This window comes from Budorcas taxicolor, chromosome 21, assembly GCF_023091745.1.
Source record: "Budorcas taxicolor isolate Tak-1 chromosome 21, Takin1.1, whole genome shotgun sequence".
Classification (NCBI taxonomy): Eukaryota; Metazoa; Chordata; class Mammalia; order Artiodactyla; family Bovidae; genus Budorcas; species Budorcas taxicolor.
In genome coordinates this window covers 35,409,162-35,425,142 of record NC_068930.1, presented here as the reverse complement: position 1 = coordinate 35,425,142, position 15,981 = coordinate 35,409,162, and the positions used below count along the sequence as shown (strand labels likewise).

The 15,981-nt window shown below is 37.3% G+C and overlaps 1 protein-coding gene across 1 annotated transcript in view; it reads left to right on the top strand.

Moving 5' to 3' along the window:
• The window catches only part of ETFA (electron transfer flavoprotein subunit alpha), a 68,657-nt gene extending 53,092 nt beyond the window's left edge, over positions 1 to 15,565 (top strand). Inside the window, exons 11-12 of the mRNA XM_052659719.1 lie at positions 3,810 to 3,890; positions 15,267 to 15,565. Of these exons, the coding sequence (XP_052515679.1) occupies positions 3,810 to 3,890; positions 15,267 to 15,305 (120 nt within the window). The 3' untranslated portion in view covers positions 15,306 to 15,565. The remainder of the gene's footprint in view (positions 1 to 3,809; positions 3,891 to 15,266) is intronic.
• Positions 15,566 to 15,981: the final 416 nt, after the last annotated feature.

The following is a 15,981-nucleotide window of genomic DNA, read 5'->3' as shown; positions in this document are numbered from 1 at the left end:
ATAGTTAACTTTTCTATTCTCACAGTGGACCCAGGGTAGTAATTTAAAAATGCTAAATGGAATGCAGTATATACAGAATAAATAGTTTGAGCTTTAAAGCCTATGAATTAGGATATGGCTTTGTTACTTTTTAAAGTTGAAATCTAACATTTATAATCACAAGTTTAAAACATATATTGTTAATAGGTGGGAAAATACTGATCACCTTATAAGTGAAATAAGCTGAGAATTGACTCTAATAATATGTATCTCATGATTTCACAAAGTTGACTTCTGTCTTGTTGAATAAAGCACACCAAATATAAAATGGATGAATGAACTTTTTATCTGTGGTTTTTATTCAGTATATCTAAAATTTTTCAATGACCTACAAAAATTTCCTGTTATATTTGGTTGGTTTGGTTTAAGTCAGATTATTAATTTATATACATAAAATTCACATTTTTAGTATATTGCATTAAAACATTCTTCTGCATGGTAAAATATACATAACATAAAGTTTACCATCTTAATCATTTTTAAGTGTAAAATTAGCTATGTACACACTGATAGTGGTATTAAATGCATTCATAATGTTGTGCACCCATCATCACTATCCAACTCGAGAACTCTCTTCATCTTTTAAAACTGAAACTCTATACACATTAAATGGTATTTTCCCAGTGTCCCACCTCATAGTCCATATACTGACAACCACAATTCTACCTTTTATTTCTATGATTTTGACTATTCTAAGTACAATTTAAGTGGAATCATCATTTGGTATTTGTCTTTTTTGTGACTGGTTTATTTCACTTAGCATAATGTCCTCAAGATTCATCCATGTTGTAGCGTATGTCAGAATTTTCTTCCTGTTTAGGCTAATAATATTCCATTATGTGTGTGTGTGTGTGTGTGTGTGTGTATACATACACACCACATTTTGCTTATCCATTGATGGACTCTTGAGTTGCTTCCAAGTTTTAGCATTTGTGAATACTTTGCTATGAACACACAGGTGTACAAATATGTTTTCAAGGCCCTGAATTCAGTCCTTTTGGGTATATATCCAGAATTGGAATTGCTGGATCACATGGTAATTCTATTTTTAATATTTTGAGGGACTACTATAATGTTTTCCACAGCAGTTGTACCATTTTACATTCCCACCAGCAATGCACAGGGGTTTTAGTTTTCCACACCCTTTTCAGCACTAGTATGGGTTTTTTGGACAGTAGCCATCCTATTAGATCTGAGGTGGTATCTCATTGTAGTTTTGATTTGCATTTCCTCAGTGATCAATGATGTTGAGCATTTTTTCATGTGCTTACTGGCCATTTGTATATCTTCTTTGGAGAAGTGGCTTTTAAAGCCATTTGCCCAATTTTTGAATTGGATACTTTGGTTTTTTGTTGTTGAGTTTAGAAGTAATTTAGTATTTTTTTAAAAATATATTCCATATATTAATTCTTTATCAGATATATGATTTGCAAGTATTTTCTCTCATTCTCTAGGTTACCTTTTTACTCTGTTGATAGTAACTTTAGAGCCACAAAATTTTTAAATTTCCATGAAGTTCAGTTTGTCTGTTTTTTTTTTGTTGTTGCCTATACCTTTCATGTCATATTCAAGAAATCATTGCCAAAACCATCATCATGAAGCTTTTGCTCGATGTTTTTCATCTGAGCGTTTTGTAATTTTAGGTCTAATGTTTTAATCTTTGATCTGTTACGGGTTAGTTTTTTGTAAATGGTGTTAGGTAAGAGGCCAACTTCATTCATTTGTATGTAGATACCTGGTTTTCCCAATACCGTTTGTTGAACAGGCTATCTTTTCTCCATTGTATGATCTTGACACCCTTGTCGAAAATCATTTGACCATATATGTGAGGGTTTATTTCTGGGCTTCCTCTTCTGTTTCATTGGTCTATAAGTCCCACTTGAGGTTTCTTGAGAGTCCATATGAATTTTAGGATGAGTTTTTCAGTTTCTGCAAAAGTCACTATAGGAACAGTTCTGATGGATATAGGATTATTGGTCGACAGTTTTTTTTTTTTTTTACCACTTTGAATGTATCAGCTCACTGCCTTCTTGCTTCCAAAGTTGGTAATGTAAAATCTGCTGATAGTCTTGAGGATCCCTTGTGTGTAGCAAATCAATTCTCTCTGTTTTCAAGATTCTCTCTTTATCTTCAGCTTTTGAAACTTTGATTGTGTGTCTTAAGTGTAGAGTCTCTTTGAATTCATCTTACTTGAAGTTTGTTTAATTTCTTGGATGTTTCTATTCATGTCTGTAATCAAATTTGGGGAGTTGTCAGTCATTATCTCTTTAAATATTCTCTCTGCCCTCTTCTCTGTCTTCTCCTTCTGGGACCACCATAAGATATTTTAGCCCTCCTAATGGTGGTCCACAGGTCCCTTAGGCTATGTTCACTTTTCTTAAATCTTTTTTATCTTCCTCAAGCTTGAAAATTTCCATTGTCCTATCTTCCAGTTTGCTGATTCATTCTCCTGCTTGATCGAATCTGCCTTTGGATCCCTCTAGTGAATTTTTCATTCACACTTTGTACTTCTCACCTTCAGAATTTCTTTGTGGTTTCTTTTTGCGTTTTCTCTTGATCACTATTTCCATTGCATTCACACATTGTTTTCTTGACCTTCTCCTCATCTCCTTTTATTTTTTTTTTTCCAAACATCTTTAAGATGATTATGTTAAAGTCTCTGTCTAATAGATATGCCAGTTTCTGTTTATATTTTTTTTGAGTGGGCCATACTTTTTTCTTTTTTTGCCTTGTGATTTTTTTTTGAATTTTTTGAATCAATAATATAGTAGATTCTTCTATTTCCCCAGAGTATGCTGGGGTTTTTTGTTTTTGTTACTGTTTTGTTTATTGTTCTTTTTGATCGTTGTACACTGTCTCTGTGCCAAGTGTTAACCTGAGGTATATAAACTTATGGGCTTCTGGAGTCTTTTCAGAGTCTGTGCCTTTCCCTAGGCATGTATGGCCACTTTGCAGTTTTCCTCTGATATGCATTTGCTTTTGAATGTCCTAGTCGTTAATGTCTGGCTCCCACAGGGGGAAAATGAGAAAAATGAAGAGCACTAATCTTTTAAATCCCTTGGGAATAACTTTGACAGGTGGAGGGAAACAGTGGTTGAGGTACAACAGCAATAGCCACCCTCTTCTTTGTTTGCACCTTTGTGATCAGATGCAACACTCTGTGATCAAAGCACAGATCACCCATATTTAGAGGACAAAGTTTCTTTTACCCACTCTGACTGCTATAAGCTGTATGCAGGCTGTTCCAGGAATATGTACACAGCTGCCTGCCACCAGGAGTGAGAGATGGGGGTTTAGTAGCAACTATTCTGCTAAGAGCTACAGTTTACCATTCAAGTCTTCCCCTGGAAGTTGCAAACCTTTAATAGATTCCAAAATTCCAAACTGGTTACATGAAAGATTCTGCTAGTTCAGTTGTTGTGTAGGTGGGGAGACAGTTTCTCAGTGTTTCCTATTTGGCCATCTTCCCAGAATCCTCTCGGATTTGTTACTTATCTACAGCATTTTTTTGTAAGTTAAAAAAGAATTTTTAAAAATAATGATATAGAACCTTTTTTAAATATTGCAGTTGGCCTGTGGTAGGGTTGGCAGATAATTTTTTGCTATGTTCCTACCCAGAAACTTCTAAATTTACAATACTAGCACAAATTAAACTAATCTTATTTGGTAGACATTTTTAAGAATACAAATTTGTTGTTAAGGAAGTTAGAATAGAATCATCAGTCTGTGTGGTATGTTTTCTTAAAAAACTCTTTGCTTTTATTTCATAGACAATTGTGGCTATCAACAAAGACCCAGAAGCTCCAATTTTTCAAGTGGCAGATTATGGAATAGTTGCAGATCTATTTAAGGTAAGTTGGCCTTGAGAGTGATAGCTGTTATCTAGGTTGTCATCCAAGAATCTGCAGGAGTTGGTCAGGGAGGAAGCTGTCATAGGAAGACAGTGTGTGAATGTGTATCTGTGTCTGTCTGTGTATGTATATATTAATATATTTACACAATTTTGAACTACTTAAAGTGAAGAATTGTTCTGCTTAGTATATGATGTTTTTATGGAGCATTATATTAATAACTTTCCCTTTAAGAAGTCCATATGATTCTTGGCATATCATGTACTAAGTTAGTACACAGTGTGAAATGACTCAAATAATTATAACCTAGAACCATATTTACCAGATACCTTAAAGAAATTCCCATCATAACCCCTCATTCAGAGATTTACTTAGTGATGCTATAGCTTTTCATGGGATGAGTGGGCTCTCAAGTCCACTTTATCGGTTCAGCAGGTATATGCTCTGCTTGCTGTGTTTGAGAGTCAAAGGCCTTCCTAATAGTGACAGCTGTAGGAAAGAACACTTATTTCTAACTCCTCACACTCTTTAATATTTTTGCATTCTTTCTGCCCTCCTACCACCCTTATGTTTGCCCTCTCAGTGAAAGAATTACTTCAGTGATATAGTTGAGCACCTGATACCCATTTGGCCACATTTAGAGGTCCTAGCTTATGCATGGGCTGGCCTCTTTTTGTCCCTCAGGGCCTGTCTACAAGTTTCTAGGTTACCTTGTGCAGAAATCACTTAGGCAGTGATTGAGGCTCTGAGAGTAGCATCCAACGCTAGGTTTACTGACCTGTCACATAGAACTATAATGAGCTGCTGTGGGCCTTTATGGAGAGGCTGCACCCTGGGAACAGAACCAGGGGTGGTCTCCCCAGCAAGAGGATTGGCCCATTGCCATGGCTTCTCTAGCACTTGGATGATCCAGATGAACTCACGAGTGTACTTTGAGAGCACATCTGTATTTTGAAGTGTATGTTCATGCTCAGTGAATAATGGGCCCTTCAGATGCTCAGCAGTTCCTTGGTAGTGGCCCAGCCTGCCTGCCGAGACTGGAGTGGGGCTATTGCCCTGGGTCAGCAAAGGGCATTTTTCCCTGTGGAAATCCTCCCCCCTGCCGCGCCGCCCCACACGCAACCCAGAAGAGCCTCTATCTTGCATGGGAAAAATACAGCCCATCTTCTGTGGCCCTAGGGTTCTGTATCTGAAATGTAGGGTTTAGGTAGGGTAGCTGCTCCTGTGACCTGGCCCAGCTGTATAAGAACTGTGACTGTAGCTGCTGCAGTCATTTAACCAAGATATTCCAGTGGGAGGAAAAGTTACTATGAAAAAAATAAATATTTTTGTATTTCTGTGTAATAATACCTTTGTTCAAGTAGAAAGTGTTTAGTTCCAGTGAGATACAGATAAAGGGATAAAGACCTTTAAATTAAAAAATGAAATTAATACTTGCTGAACCCCAGCCATGTCTCCTGTTGACGTGTTTGCAAACAGACATCGAATGTAGTTGCCTTTTATTTTTCTTCAAGAGACTGTTTTAATAAATTTATAAGTGATTTTGTTTCAGGCCTATTTTTCTGTCTGCTTGTGTGCTGTATTTTGCTGCCCACATACTTGATGAAAAAATGAGGAACACTCAGACATTTGTGATGTTCATACTGTGGACACCCACCTTGGGGCAGGAGCATCTCTGCAGCAATGTTGGATGCAGTGGTGTCCCACAAGTTGTGCCTCTTGCATCAAGGGCAGCTCCTAGGTTTAACATGAGAGCGTATGTGTGCGTCTGTTATGTGTGTCTATGCACACGTATGTGTGCATGCTCAAAGAGATATTGTGAGTTCTAGGACACTGAAAGTGGAAAAAGACCTCAAAAATCATCCAGAAAGCTGATTTCCAAAGATTCTCAAGCTATTTTTGGTGTGTTAAGAAGCACACTTAAAAAACTTATTCTGAATTTCTTATTGAGATAACGTAGCTTTATAACATTATATAAGTTTCATGTGTACAACATTGTAATTCTACTTCTGTATACCCTACAGTGTGCTGACCACCAAAAATTTAGTCTCGCCCCATCATCATACAGTCGATCACCTTTAGTCGCTGTCCTCTCCCCCCAGCCCTTTCTGCTCTGGTAGCCGCTGCTCTGTTCTCTCATTCTGTGTGTTTATTTTTATTTGGTGTGTTCTTTTACTATGTTTTGGGACGGGGTGTCTTTTATATTCCACATGAGTGAGACTGTCTTTCTCCTTCTGATTTATTTCATTTAGCATAATCCCATCAATGTCCATCCATGTTGTCACACATGGCAAAATACCATTCCATTGTATACATATAGACCACATCTTTATCCATTCATCCACTGATAGCCACTTAAGTTGCTTCCATATTTTGGCTCTTGTAAATATGCTGCAACGGACCTGAGAGTCCCATTGTATGTTTTCAAGTTAGTGTTTTTGTATTCTATGGATTAAAAACCCAGGAGTGGGGTAGCTGGTTCATGTGGTAGTACTGTTGTTAATTTTTTGAGGAATCTCCATACTGATTTCCAAAGTGGCTGGGGCAATTTACATTCCCACCAACAGTGCACCAGTGGTCCCTTTTCTCCTCATCCTCACCACCAACGCTTGTTGTTTCTTGCCTTTATGATAACAGCCATTCTAACAGAAATGAGGTGACGCCACATGGTGGTTTTCACTTGCGAGTCCCTGATAATTAATGACGTTGAACATCTTTTCATGTGCCAGTTGCCTTTACGTCTTCTTGGGAAAAATGTCTGTTCACCTCCTCTGCCCCATTGTTTAACTGGAGTGTTTGTTTTGTTGTTGAGGTATATGAGTTCTTTCCATATTTTGGAATATTAACCCCTTATTGTATATATGATTTGCAGGCATCTTCTCTTGTTTCATAGGGCATCTTTCCGTTTTGTGGATGATTTCCTTAGTCATGCAGAAGCTTTTTAACTTGCCATGTGTTTATTTTTGCTTTTGTTTGCCTGAGGAGACATATCTAGAAAGATGCTGCTAAGATTAATGTCAGAGAGCAAACTCTGTGTGCTTTCTTCTAGGAGTTCTGTGGTTTCAGGTCTTACATTCAAGCTTCCGATCCATTTTGCATTGATTTTGTGTGTCAAGTCTCATTTTTTTTTGCCTGTGACTGTCGAGTTTGCTCAGCACCATGTATTGAAGAAATTGTTCTTTCTCCAGTGTATGTTCTCTGTCTTTAATTGCCAATCAGTTTTATTTCTGGGTTCTCTATTCTCCTCCATTTATTTGTGTAATTGTTTTTCTGCCAGTACCATGCTATTTTGACTCCTATGACTTTGTAATATAGTTTGAAATCAGCTTTGTTCTTTTTCCTCAGGATTGCTTTGGCTTTGTGGGGGGAGATGGGGGTCCTTTTATGGTTCCATGCAAATTATAGAATTTTTGTTCTATTTCTGCGAAAAATGTCCTTGGGATTTTGATAGGGATTGCACTGAATCTGTAGATTGTTTTGGGCAGTATCAACATTTTAAAAACGTTAGTTTTTCCCATCTATGAGCATGGGATACCTTCACTTATTTATGTCTTCAGTTTCTGTCAACAGTGTCTTACAGAACAAAACAATGTCTTAAGGGTTTAGTGTACAGGTCTTTCCCTTCCTTAGTTAAATACATTCTTGGGCATGCTATTCTTTATGTTGTGATTGTGAACAGGATTGTTTTTTTAATTTCTCTCTCTGCTGGTTCATTGGTAACATGTAGAAATGCAACAGATTCTTGTATGTTGGTTTTGTGCCCTGCAACTTTGCTGTATTCATTTATTATTTCTAATAGTTTTTTTGGTGGCATCTTTAGAGTTTTCCATATATCAAATTATGTCATCCACAAGTTTTTAGTGACATTTTTACTTCTTCCTTTCCGATTTGGATGCCGTGTATGTCTTTTTCTTGCCTAATTATTCCGGCTAGGACTTCCAATGCTATTTTGAATAAGAGTGGTAAGAACAGGCACCCTTGTCTTGTTGCTGATTTTAGGAGGGTGACTTTGGCCAAGCTTTTCACCATGAAGGGTGATGTTAATGGGCTCGGTATGTATGGCCTTTATCATGTTGGAGCACATTCTTTCCATATCCACTTTATTGAGAATTTTTATCATAAATGGATGTTGAATCTTGTCAAGTACCTTTTCTGCATCTACAGAGATGATCATATGGTGTTTATTCTTCATTTTGTTAATGTTGTGCATCACATTAACTGATTTGTGGATGCTGAACCACTCTTGCATTCAGGGAATAAGTCCTACTTGATCATGGTGTGTGATCCTTCTAATGTATTGTTTGATTTGTTCTGCTGATAATTTTGATGAGGATTTTTTCATCTATATTCATCAGAGATATTGGCCTCCAATTCTCTTTTTTTTTTTACATTGTCTTTGGTTTTGGTATCAGGATGATGTTGGCCCCATAAAATGAGTTTGGAAATGTTCCCTCTTCAATTTTTTGGAATAGTTTGAGAAGGGTGGATATTAAATCTTCTTTGAATGTTCATTAGAATTCACTTGTGAGGCTGTCTGGTTCTGACCTTTTGTTTTCTGGGGAGCTTTTTTATTACTTTGAGCGTTTTGATTCAATCTCTGTACTACTGATTGGTCTATTCTTATTCTCTATGTTTTTATGAGTTAGGCTTAAAAAGTCTGATTCTAAGAATTTGCCCATTTCTTCCAGGTTGTCCTATTTGTTGGTATATAGCTATTCATAATATTTTCCTATAAGCCTTTGTATTTCTGTGGTACCCATTGTTATTTATCCTCTTTTGTTTTATTTGTCAGAGCCTTCTTTCTTTTTTAGGTGAGTCTAGCTAAAAGTTTGTCAATTTCATTTATCTTTTCAAAGCACTAGCTCTTAGTTTTGCTGATCTTCTCTATCATCTTTTTAGTCTCTATTTCATTCATTTCTGCTCTGATCTTTATTATTTCCTTCTTCTGCTGATTTGGGGCTTTGTTCTTTTATTTCTCCTTTGATTTTTTTCCATTGGCTCAATAGTTGTTCAGTGACATGTTGTTCATTCTCCATTTTTTTGGTGTGGTTTTTCCAGCTTTCTCTTAGTTGATTTCTAGATTCTTACCATTATCAGTCTTGAGACTTGTTTTGTGTCCCAGCATACAGTCTATCCTTGAGAAAAGTTCCATGTGCACTTGAGAAGAATGTGTATTCTGCTGCATTTGGATGGCATGTTCCATACACATCTGTCATATCAGGTCTAATGTTTCACTTAAGCCTGCTCTTTCCCTATTGACTCTAAATTATCTATTGGTTGATGTAAGTGAAATCTCTTATTGTTACTGTGTTGCTGCCATTTTTTCTGTGTAGGTCTGTTAATAGTTGTTTTATGTATTTTGACGCCCCTGTGTCAGGTGCATATATATTAGTAAGCTGTATCTCCTTATGAATTGTCCCTTTTTCATTATACATTGTCCATTTTCATCTTTTGTTAACTTTTCTGTCTTGCGGTCTGTTTGTCTGATACGAGTGTAGCCCTGCTTGCTCTCTTTTGGCTGCCATTTGCTTGGAGTATCATCTTCCAATCTTCAATCCCTTAAGAAGCCCACGTTTGACTATTGGGAGACTATCTGGAGTAAGACATAACTTTTATTTGCCTTTGGCAAGAATTAAGGCATTGTCTATCTCATGCTTCTGAAGTACAGTTATATATGCCTTTGATTAATACAAAGTGGTGAGAAAGTTAACCAGTCCTTAAAAATGCAGTCTTGGGGAAAACTAGTTAAGAAAATATGAAAAATTCTACTTGAGGTGCAGCCTCTCATCTATTACTGTGTGAGTAACAAGCAGGATGTGTTCTTCTTAAGTTGTCTGTGTCTCAGAGAGATGTGATTTAGGGAAGTTGCTGAGCAAGTTGTTGGCACAACTAAGCCAGGTTCCTGCTCTGTTCTTTTTCTCATTACTGTCTTTCTAGCTCATCAGGTACCACAGCTGGTTGGTTCACCACTACTCCTGTACCTTAGATGAATTGCAGTAAATAGGACCACGTCTTTTACAGACTCTGACAACCAAGGCAGAGCTAAACAGAAACCAAATTGTTTTCTCAGTTGAAATCAGAATTAAGTGTTACACAGATGAGTATTATAGTATTAGATTGGTGCAGAAGTAATTGCGCTTTTGCATTGTTGAACTTTGCCCTTTGATATTGGAATACATTCTCAATGTGGTTATGTTAGATATCATTTTGATGCACATTTCTCGCTTTATGTTTTTTGCTAATGACTTATCACTTGCTGTGTATTTTATGTTTATTTTAGACTAGGGAAATGATGTTAGATAAAAAGCAAATTTGAGCAGTTTTCTTATTCAAGTTCAAAATGAGTCGTAAAGCAATGGAGACAACTTGGCAACATCAACAATGCATTTGGCCCAGGAACTGCTATTGAACATACAAGTGCAGTGGTGGTTCAAGACATTTTGCAAAGGAGATGGGAGCCTTGAAGATGAGGAACACAGTGGCCCAGCCATCAGAAGTTGACAGTGACCAACTGAGAGCAATTACCAAAGCTGATCCTCTTACAACTACACGAGAAGTTGCCGAAGAATTCAGTGTTGACCATTCTGTGGTCATTCAGCATTTGAAGCAAATTGCAAAGGTTAAGAAACTCGATAAGAGGGTGCCAAAGTGTTGTCTTCTCTTATCCTATGCAACAGCAGTGAACTATCTCAATTAGACTGTGACATGCAATCAAAAGTGGATTTTATACAAAAACTGGTGATGGCTGGTTGAACAGAGAAGAAGATCCAAAGCACTGCTCAAAGCCAAACTTGCACCAAGGAAAGGTCATGGTCACTGGTGGTCTGCTGCTGGTCTGATCCACTACAGCTTTCTGAATCCTGGCGAAAACGTTACATCAGAGAAGTATGCTCAGCAGATCGATGAGATGCATCGAAAACTGCAATGCCTGCCGCTGGCATTGATCAACAGAAAGGGCCCAGTTCTTCTCCATGACAACACGTGACCAAACATCGCACAATCAATGCTTCGGACATTGAACAAATTGGGCTATGAAATTTCACCTCATCTGCCATCTTCACCGGACATCTTGCCAACTGACTACCACTTCTACAAGCTTCTTGACAACTTTTTGCAGGGAAAATGTTTCAACAACCAGCAGGAGGCAGAAAATGCTTTCCAAGAGTTTGTCAAATCCCGAAGCAGGTATTTTTATGCTACAGGGGCAAACAAACTTATTTCTCATTGGCAAAAGTGTGTTGATTGAATGGTTCCTATTTTGATTAATAAAGATGTGTTTGAGCCTAGTTATAGTTTACAATTCATGGTCGAAAACTGCAGTTGCTTTTGCTCCAACCTAATAAATCTGAGAGAAGAGCAGACAGGGTGGCACAGTGAGTACACTTCTCACTGGAGCTACCTTCTGTCTTTAAAAATAAAAATTTTAAGGTATAACCGCTGAAAAAATATAATTATGCAAATTATGAATGAAAATTAATAATCTGTTTGGGATTAAGATCTTAAAATAACATCATAAATCAAATCATAGCTATGTAAAAAGGACTTTTTTAGACCAAATTTTTGTTTAAAAATTTCAAACTGTATCACATATAACAAATATAGAAATAGCTATTGAACTAATAATTCCCTAAGGTATATTGCATCCACCAAATCTCATCATGTCTAGATTAAAACTGGATATGCATAACATTTTATTTTCTTTTATTTATTTTTTCACTTGGCCCTTCAACAGTCTTATGAGTTAGGACAAATTTATTTTTTCTTCATATGACAGAAGTAACATGGTACAGTAATTACAAGCTTCATTTCATATTCTGTCTTGGCATATACTAATTAAATTATCTTAGCAAACTTACTTAATCTGTCTAAATATAAGCATTCTCATAAGTAATATAAATATTACCTTGTAATGAGATTTAAGTGAGATTTACTGCACTTAGTTAGTCTGCGTTAAATATTAGCCTACCTGTTTGTATTTTGTTCCATGCAAGTACATACTAGGTGCTTAATAAATGGTGAATATCATAATCAGAGTTAGAGTTATAGAACAGAGGGAACCACCTGACTGGTAGTTTTGTTAATTTTTAAAGATATAATAACTTTACTGAGCTATAGTTCACATATCATAAAATGTATGCTTTTAAAAGGTACAGTTCAGTGTCGTTGTTTTTAGTATATTCACAGAGTTATGCATCCATCACTGCTAGCCTAGGTCTAATTGTGTCTACTTGTGGAACATTTTCCTCACACTGAGCAGAAACCCCATACTTGTTAGCAGTCACTGACTATTCACATTCTCCCCAGCTGCTGGCAACAGCTCATCTCCTTTGTGTCTCTGTAGATTTGCCAGTCCTGGGTATAGAATCATGTAATACATGGTCTTTTGTGGGTGGGTTCTTAACATAATGTTTTAAAGGTTCATTGTTGTAGCAGCACTTTATTCCTTTTTATTGCCAAGTAATAGCCATTGTATATCTATGCCAGAACTTGTTTATGCATTTATCAATTGATGACCTTTTGAGCTGTTTCCACTTTTTAACTGTTATAATTAATGCTGCCGTGCACGTTCATGTATGAGTTTTTGTGCACTGTTTCATCTTTTTTGGATACCTATCTAGGAATGGAATTGCTTATACACTTTTATAACTTTGTGTTTTGCATTTTGAAGAACTGCCTACTATTTTACAAGTAATTGACTCATTTTACATTCCTACCAAATAATATACAAGGGCCCTAATTTCTCCATACAGTTGCTAGCACTTGTTATTATCTTTTATTATAGCCATCCTAATGGTTGTAAAGTGGTATCTCATTGTTATTTTGATTGACTTTTTTTTTTTTTTTGGATGACAAATCATACTGAGCATTTTTTGTGTGTACTCTTTGGCCATTTGTATGTCTTCTTTAGAGAAATGTTTATCCATGTTCTTTGTCGATTTTGTAATTGAACTGCTTGTTTCTTTGTTGTTGAGTTGTAAGATTTCTTCATATTTTCTGGATGTTAAACCGTTATGAGACCCTTAGTATGTTTTCTAAATACTTTCTCCCATTTTGTCGGTTGTCTTTTCAGTTTCTTAATAATATCCTTTGATGACAAAAGTTTTAAACTTTGATGAAGTCCAGTTCATCTGTTTTTTGTTGCTTATGTTTTGGATGTCATATCCAAGAATCTATTGTCATAACCCAAGGTCCTGATGATTTACCCTTATGTTTTCTTCTAAGAGTTTTATGTTGTTTAGCTAGGTTTTTGATCCATCTTAAGTTACTATTTGTGTATGGTGTGAGGTGAGGGCCTAACATCATTCTTTTGCATGTGGATATCCAGTTGTCTGTCTCTGTTGGAGAGCCTATTGTGTCCCCATTGATTAGACTTGGCATAACTCCTATCTGTTTAACCCTTTTTCACCTCTCTCCAACATAGCCATTCACTACAGTCATTCTAGTCCCTTACTGTCTCTGGAAGCCACAGTGTTTATCTGTTTGCCTCCTCATTTTTTGCCCAGAATCTTTTTTTTTCTCCATGTTAAATGTTCTGATTTTTCGTAGTCCGTACCAGGCTTGACTAACCTCAGAATGCTTGAATTCGGAGCTTTTAATGCCGTTCTCATCCTCTTACAGGACAGTATAAGATGAGCGAATTTCTAATCAAGTGGTTCTTAGGCCTCTGTCTCTTCCTTCCTTGTGGCCAGGAATCAGGCCTGATCTTCTCTATTTCCCATAGTGCTTATCCTGAGGAAATACTAAATAAATGAGTGACATATAGATGTGCTGTGACTTATATCAGTAGATTGTCCTTTTTGAGACATAAATTCACTCTCATCTGGTCTTACCGAGTAGGGAGCTGCCTCTGCAGTGTCTAAAGTAGAAAAAAATAAGAATTCAGATCTTTCAGTGTGCTGAGGCCATTAGATACTCAGTAAACTGAGTTGGCATGTTTTTTTTCCCTAACCAAGGCATTGTTTGGTATGCTTGGGAATTCCGAGATTGATCTAACAAAAATGATATGGAGCATGGAAAGAGAAAGACCCCTCAACCCTTCTTGGGGGAGTGTGGCAGGGGGACTTTCTGTAAGGTTTTTAAAAACTATGTTCTAAACCAAATTGATGTTTTATTTAAAAGAAGCTGGGCCCTAGCCCATTTTTCATGAAACACGTAGGCCCCGCATGAGGCTCGTTTAGCATGTCATCTGTGTGACTGGCATAAGCTCATGGTCTCTCCACCGAGGAAACTGGGGGAAGTGGTGCCAGCACTTAATGCTGCCCCTGAGCTAATGCCTGCTGGCTCCATGGTAAACACGGGCCTTTTAATAGGCTGGAGACAAAGTGACATTCGGAAGAAACAACATGTCGACAATTTCCTTAATAAATTTTGTACGAACACATTATTTCCACCTAATGGAAATGTAGCTCTCTTAAATAATTGAGAGGCTATATTCATCAGTGGCGAGTTCAGCTGGGATCTTTGTGAGCTAGGGCAGTTGACAACCCCTTGGAAGCCGAGTAATTGATATTTTACACGAGTGGCTAGGCTAGTTTTCAGGCAGGCCCTGTGTGACATTCTCCTGCAGTCCCCACATGTAGCCCTCCTCTGTGATCCAGGCTGTCAAAAAGCAGCTCCACACCGAAAGCTCCAGTTGCAGCCACTGAACCGCCCAGGCCAAGGGTTAGTAATGAATCCTTTCTAAAGTGGGAGCCAACTTGGTCAGTTTCCTTCACTGTGGTTTCTTGCTGTGTCTGCTGACCAGCCACTGCATTAGCACAAGGCCTTGATTTTAGTAAAGAGCGATGATGGGTGACGTCCAGCATGCAGCTCATTTTGATGTGCCAGAAGGTGGTAACGTGTGCTGAGGAACAACACCTACAGTGTTTGTTAAATGAATGATGAATGAATGAATAAACAATGAGAAAACAAGTACTAGAGGAGGTTGGCAGGAGTCGTGACTAAGCAGGAGACTTTGAAGGTAAGGCAGGACTGCAGTGAGGGAAGGAAGAGTGCCAGGAAACACAAAGGCCAAAAATATCCACTGTTCTCAACACAGACAAGAGAAATTGGACTTCCTGTTCTCAGGGGTGCCTTTCTGAGGTCTGAGGTTGTGTCACAAAGGCTTCCAGGCCATGAGTGGGCTTTTGGCTCTGCCAGCCACATGTCCAGGGTGGGTATAGTTTCCCCACGGATGGGAAGAGAGACTGTGGGAAAACAGGGAGTTCCTCGGTAAGGCAGAGGGAGGGGGCACTTTGTACCTCCTGTACCTCCCTAGTGATTCACGTTGTTACTTTTGGCCTTTCTGTACTCCTTAAGGAGCTGTGACCTTACCACAATTGTTTAATTGTGAAGACTCAAATTGTTTAATTATTATTATTATTTTTTAATTTGCAGGTTGTTCCTGAAATGACTGAGCTATTGAAGAAGAAATGAGTCATGACCACGTCTTAAGAAGGAAAATTGTATCAAAGTATATTCAGCTGAAATCATAGAAATTCATGGCTAATATAACAATCATTGGAAAGTGTGGAGAGCTACATTTCATAATTTGAGGAAAATTTCTAACAGACACCAAATGCTTTTTTTTATGGGGTTATTATTATTTCTTAATTATTTGTGGTTCTAAACAGTTGTTTTTTGGAATTTTATAGCTCTGTAATACATAATAAAGCCTTTCCATAACTTTAAAACTATTACCAGAAATATGCCTATCTTTGTAAAGGAAGAGAGAAAATTGAAAAAACAAGAGTGAAAATTATCATTTATTCTTTGCCTGTGTTGTTCATGGATGGCTCTGTATTTTAATAAAATTATAAACATGAATGTTCCCACCAGTCTAATCAACATAATCCAGTTGTTGAGACAAAGGAACTAGAGTGGTGAATTTAGAGGTAAAAAAGCATGGCCACAAAGCATGAAGATTATCTTAAATATATTCCAGTCTCTAGAGAATCATAGCTAATGGGACAAAAGCAGACCAGCCTTACACCTGAACCTGCTGAATGTATTTAGTTGACTTAAGTTGATTTAATTTTCCATTTCCTTTTAAGATCTTGGCAGTTTACAGTTCTTGGTGTCTATAAAAAAGAGGCAAGTGGAGAAGGGGCTG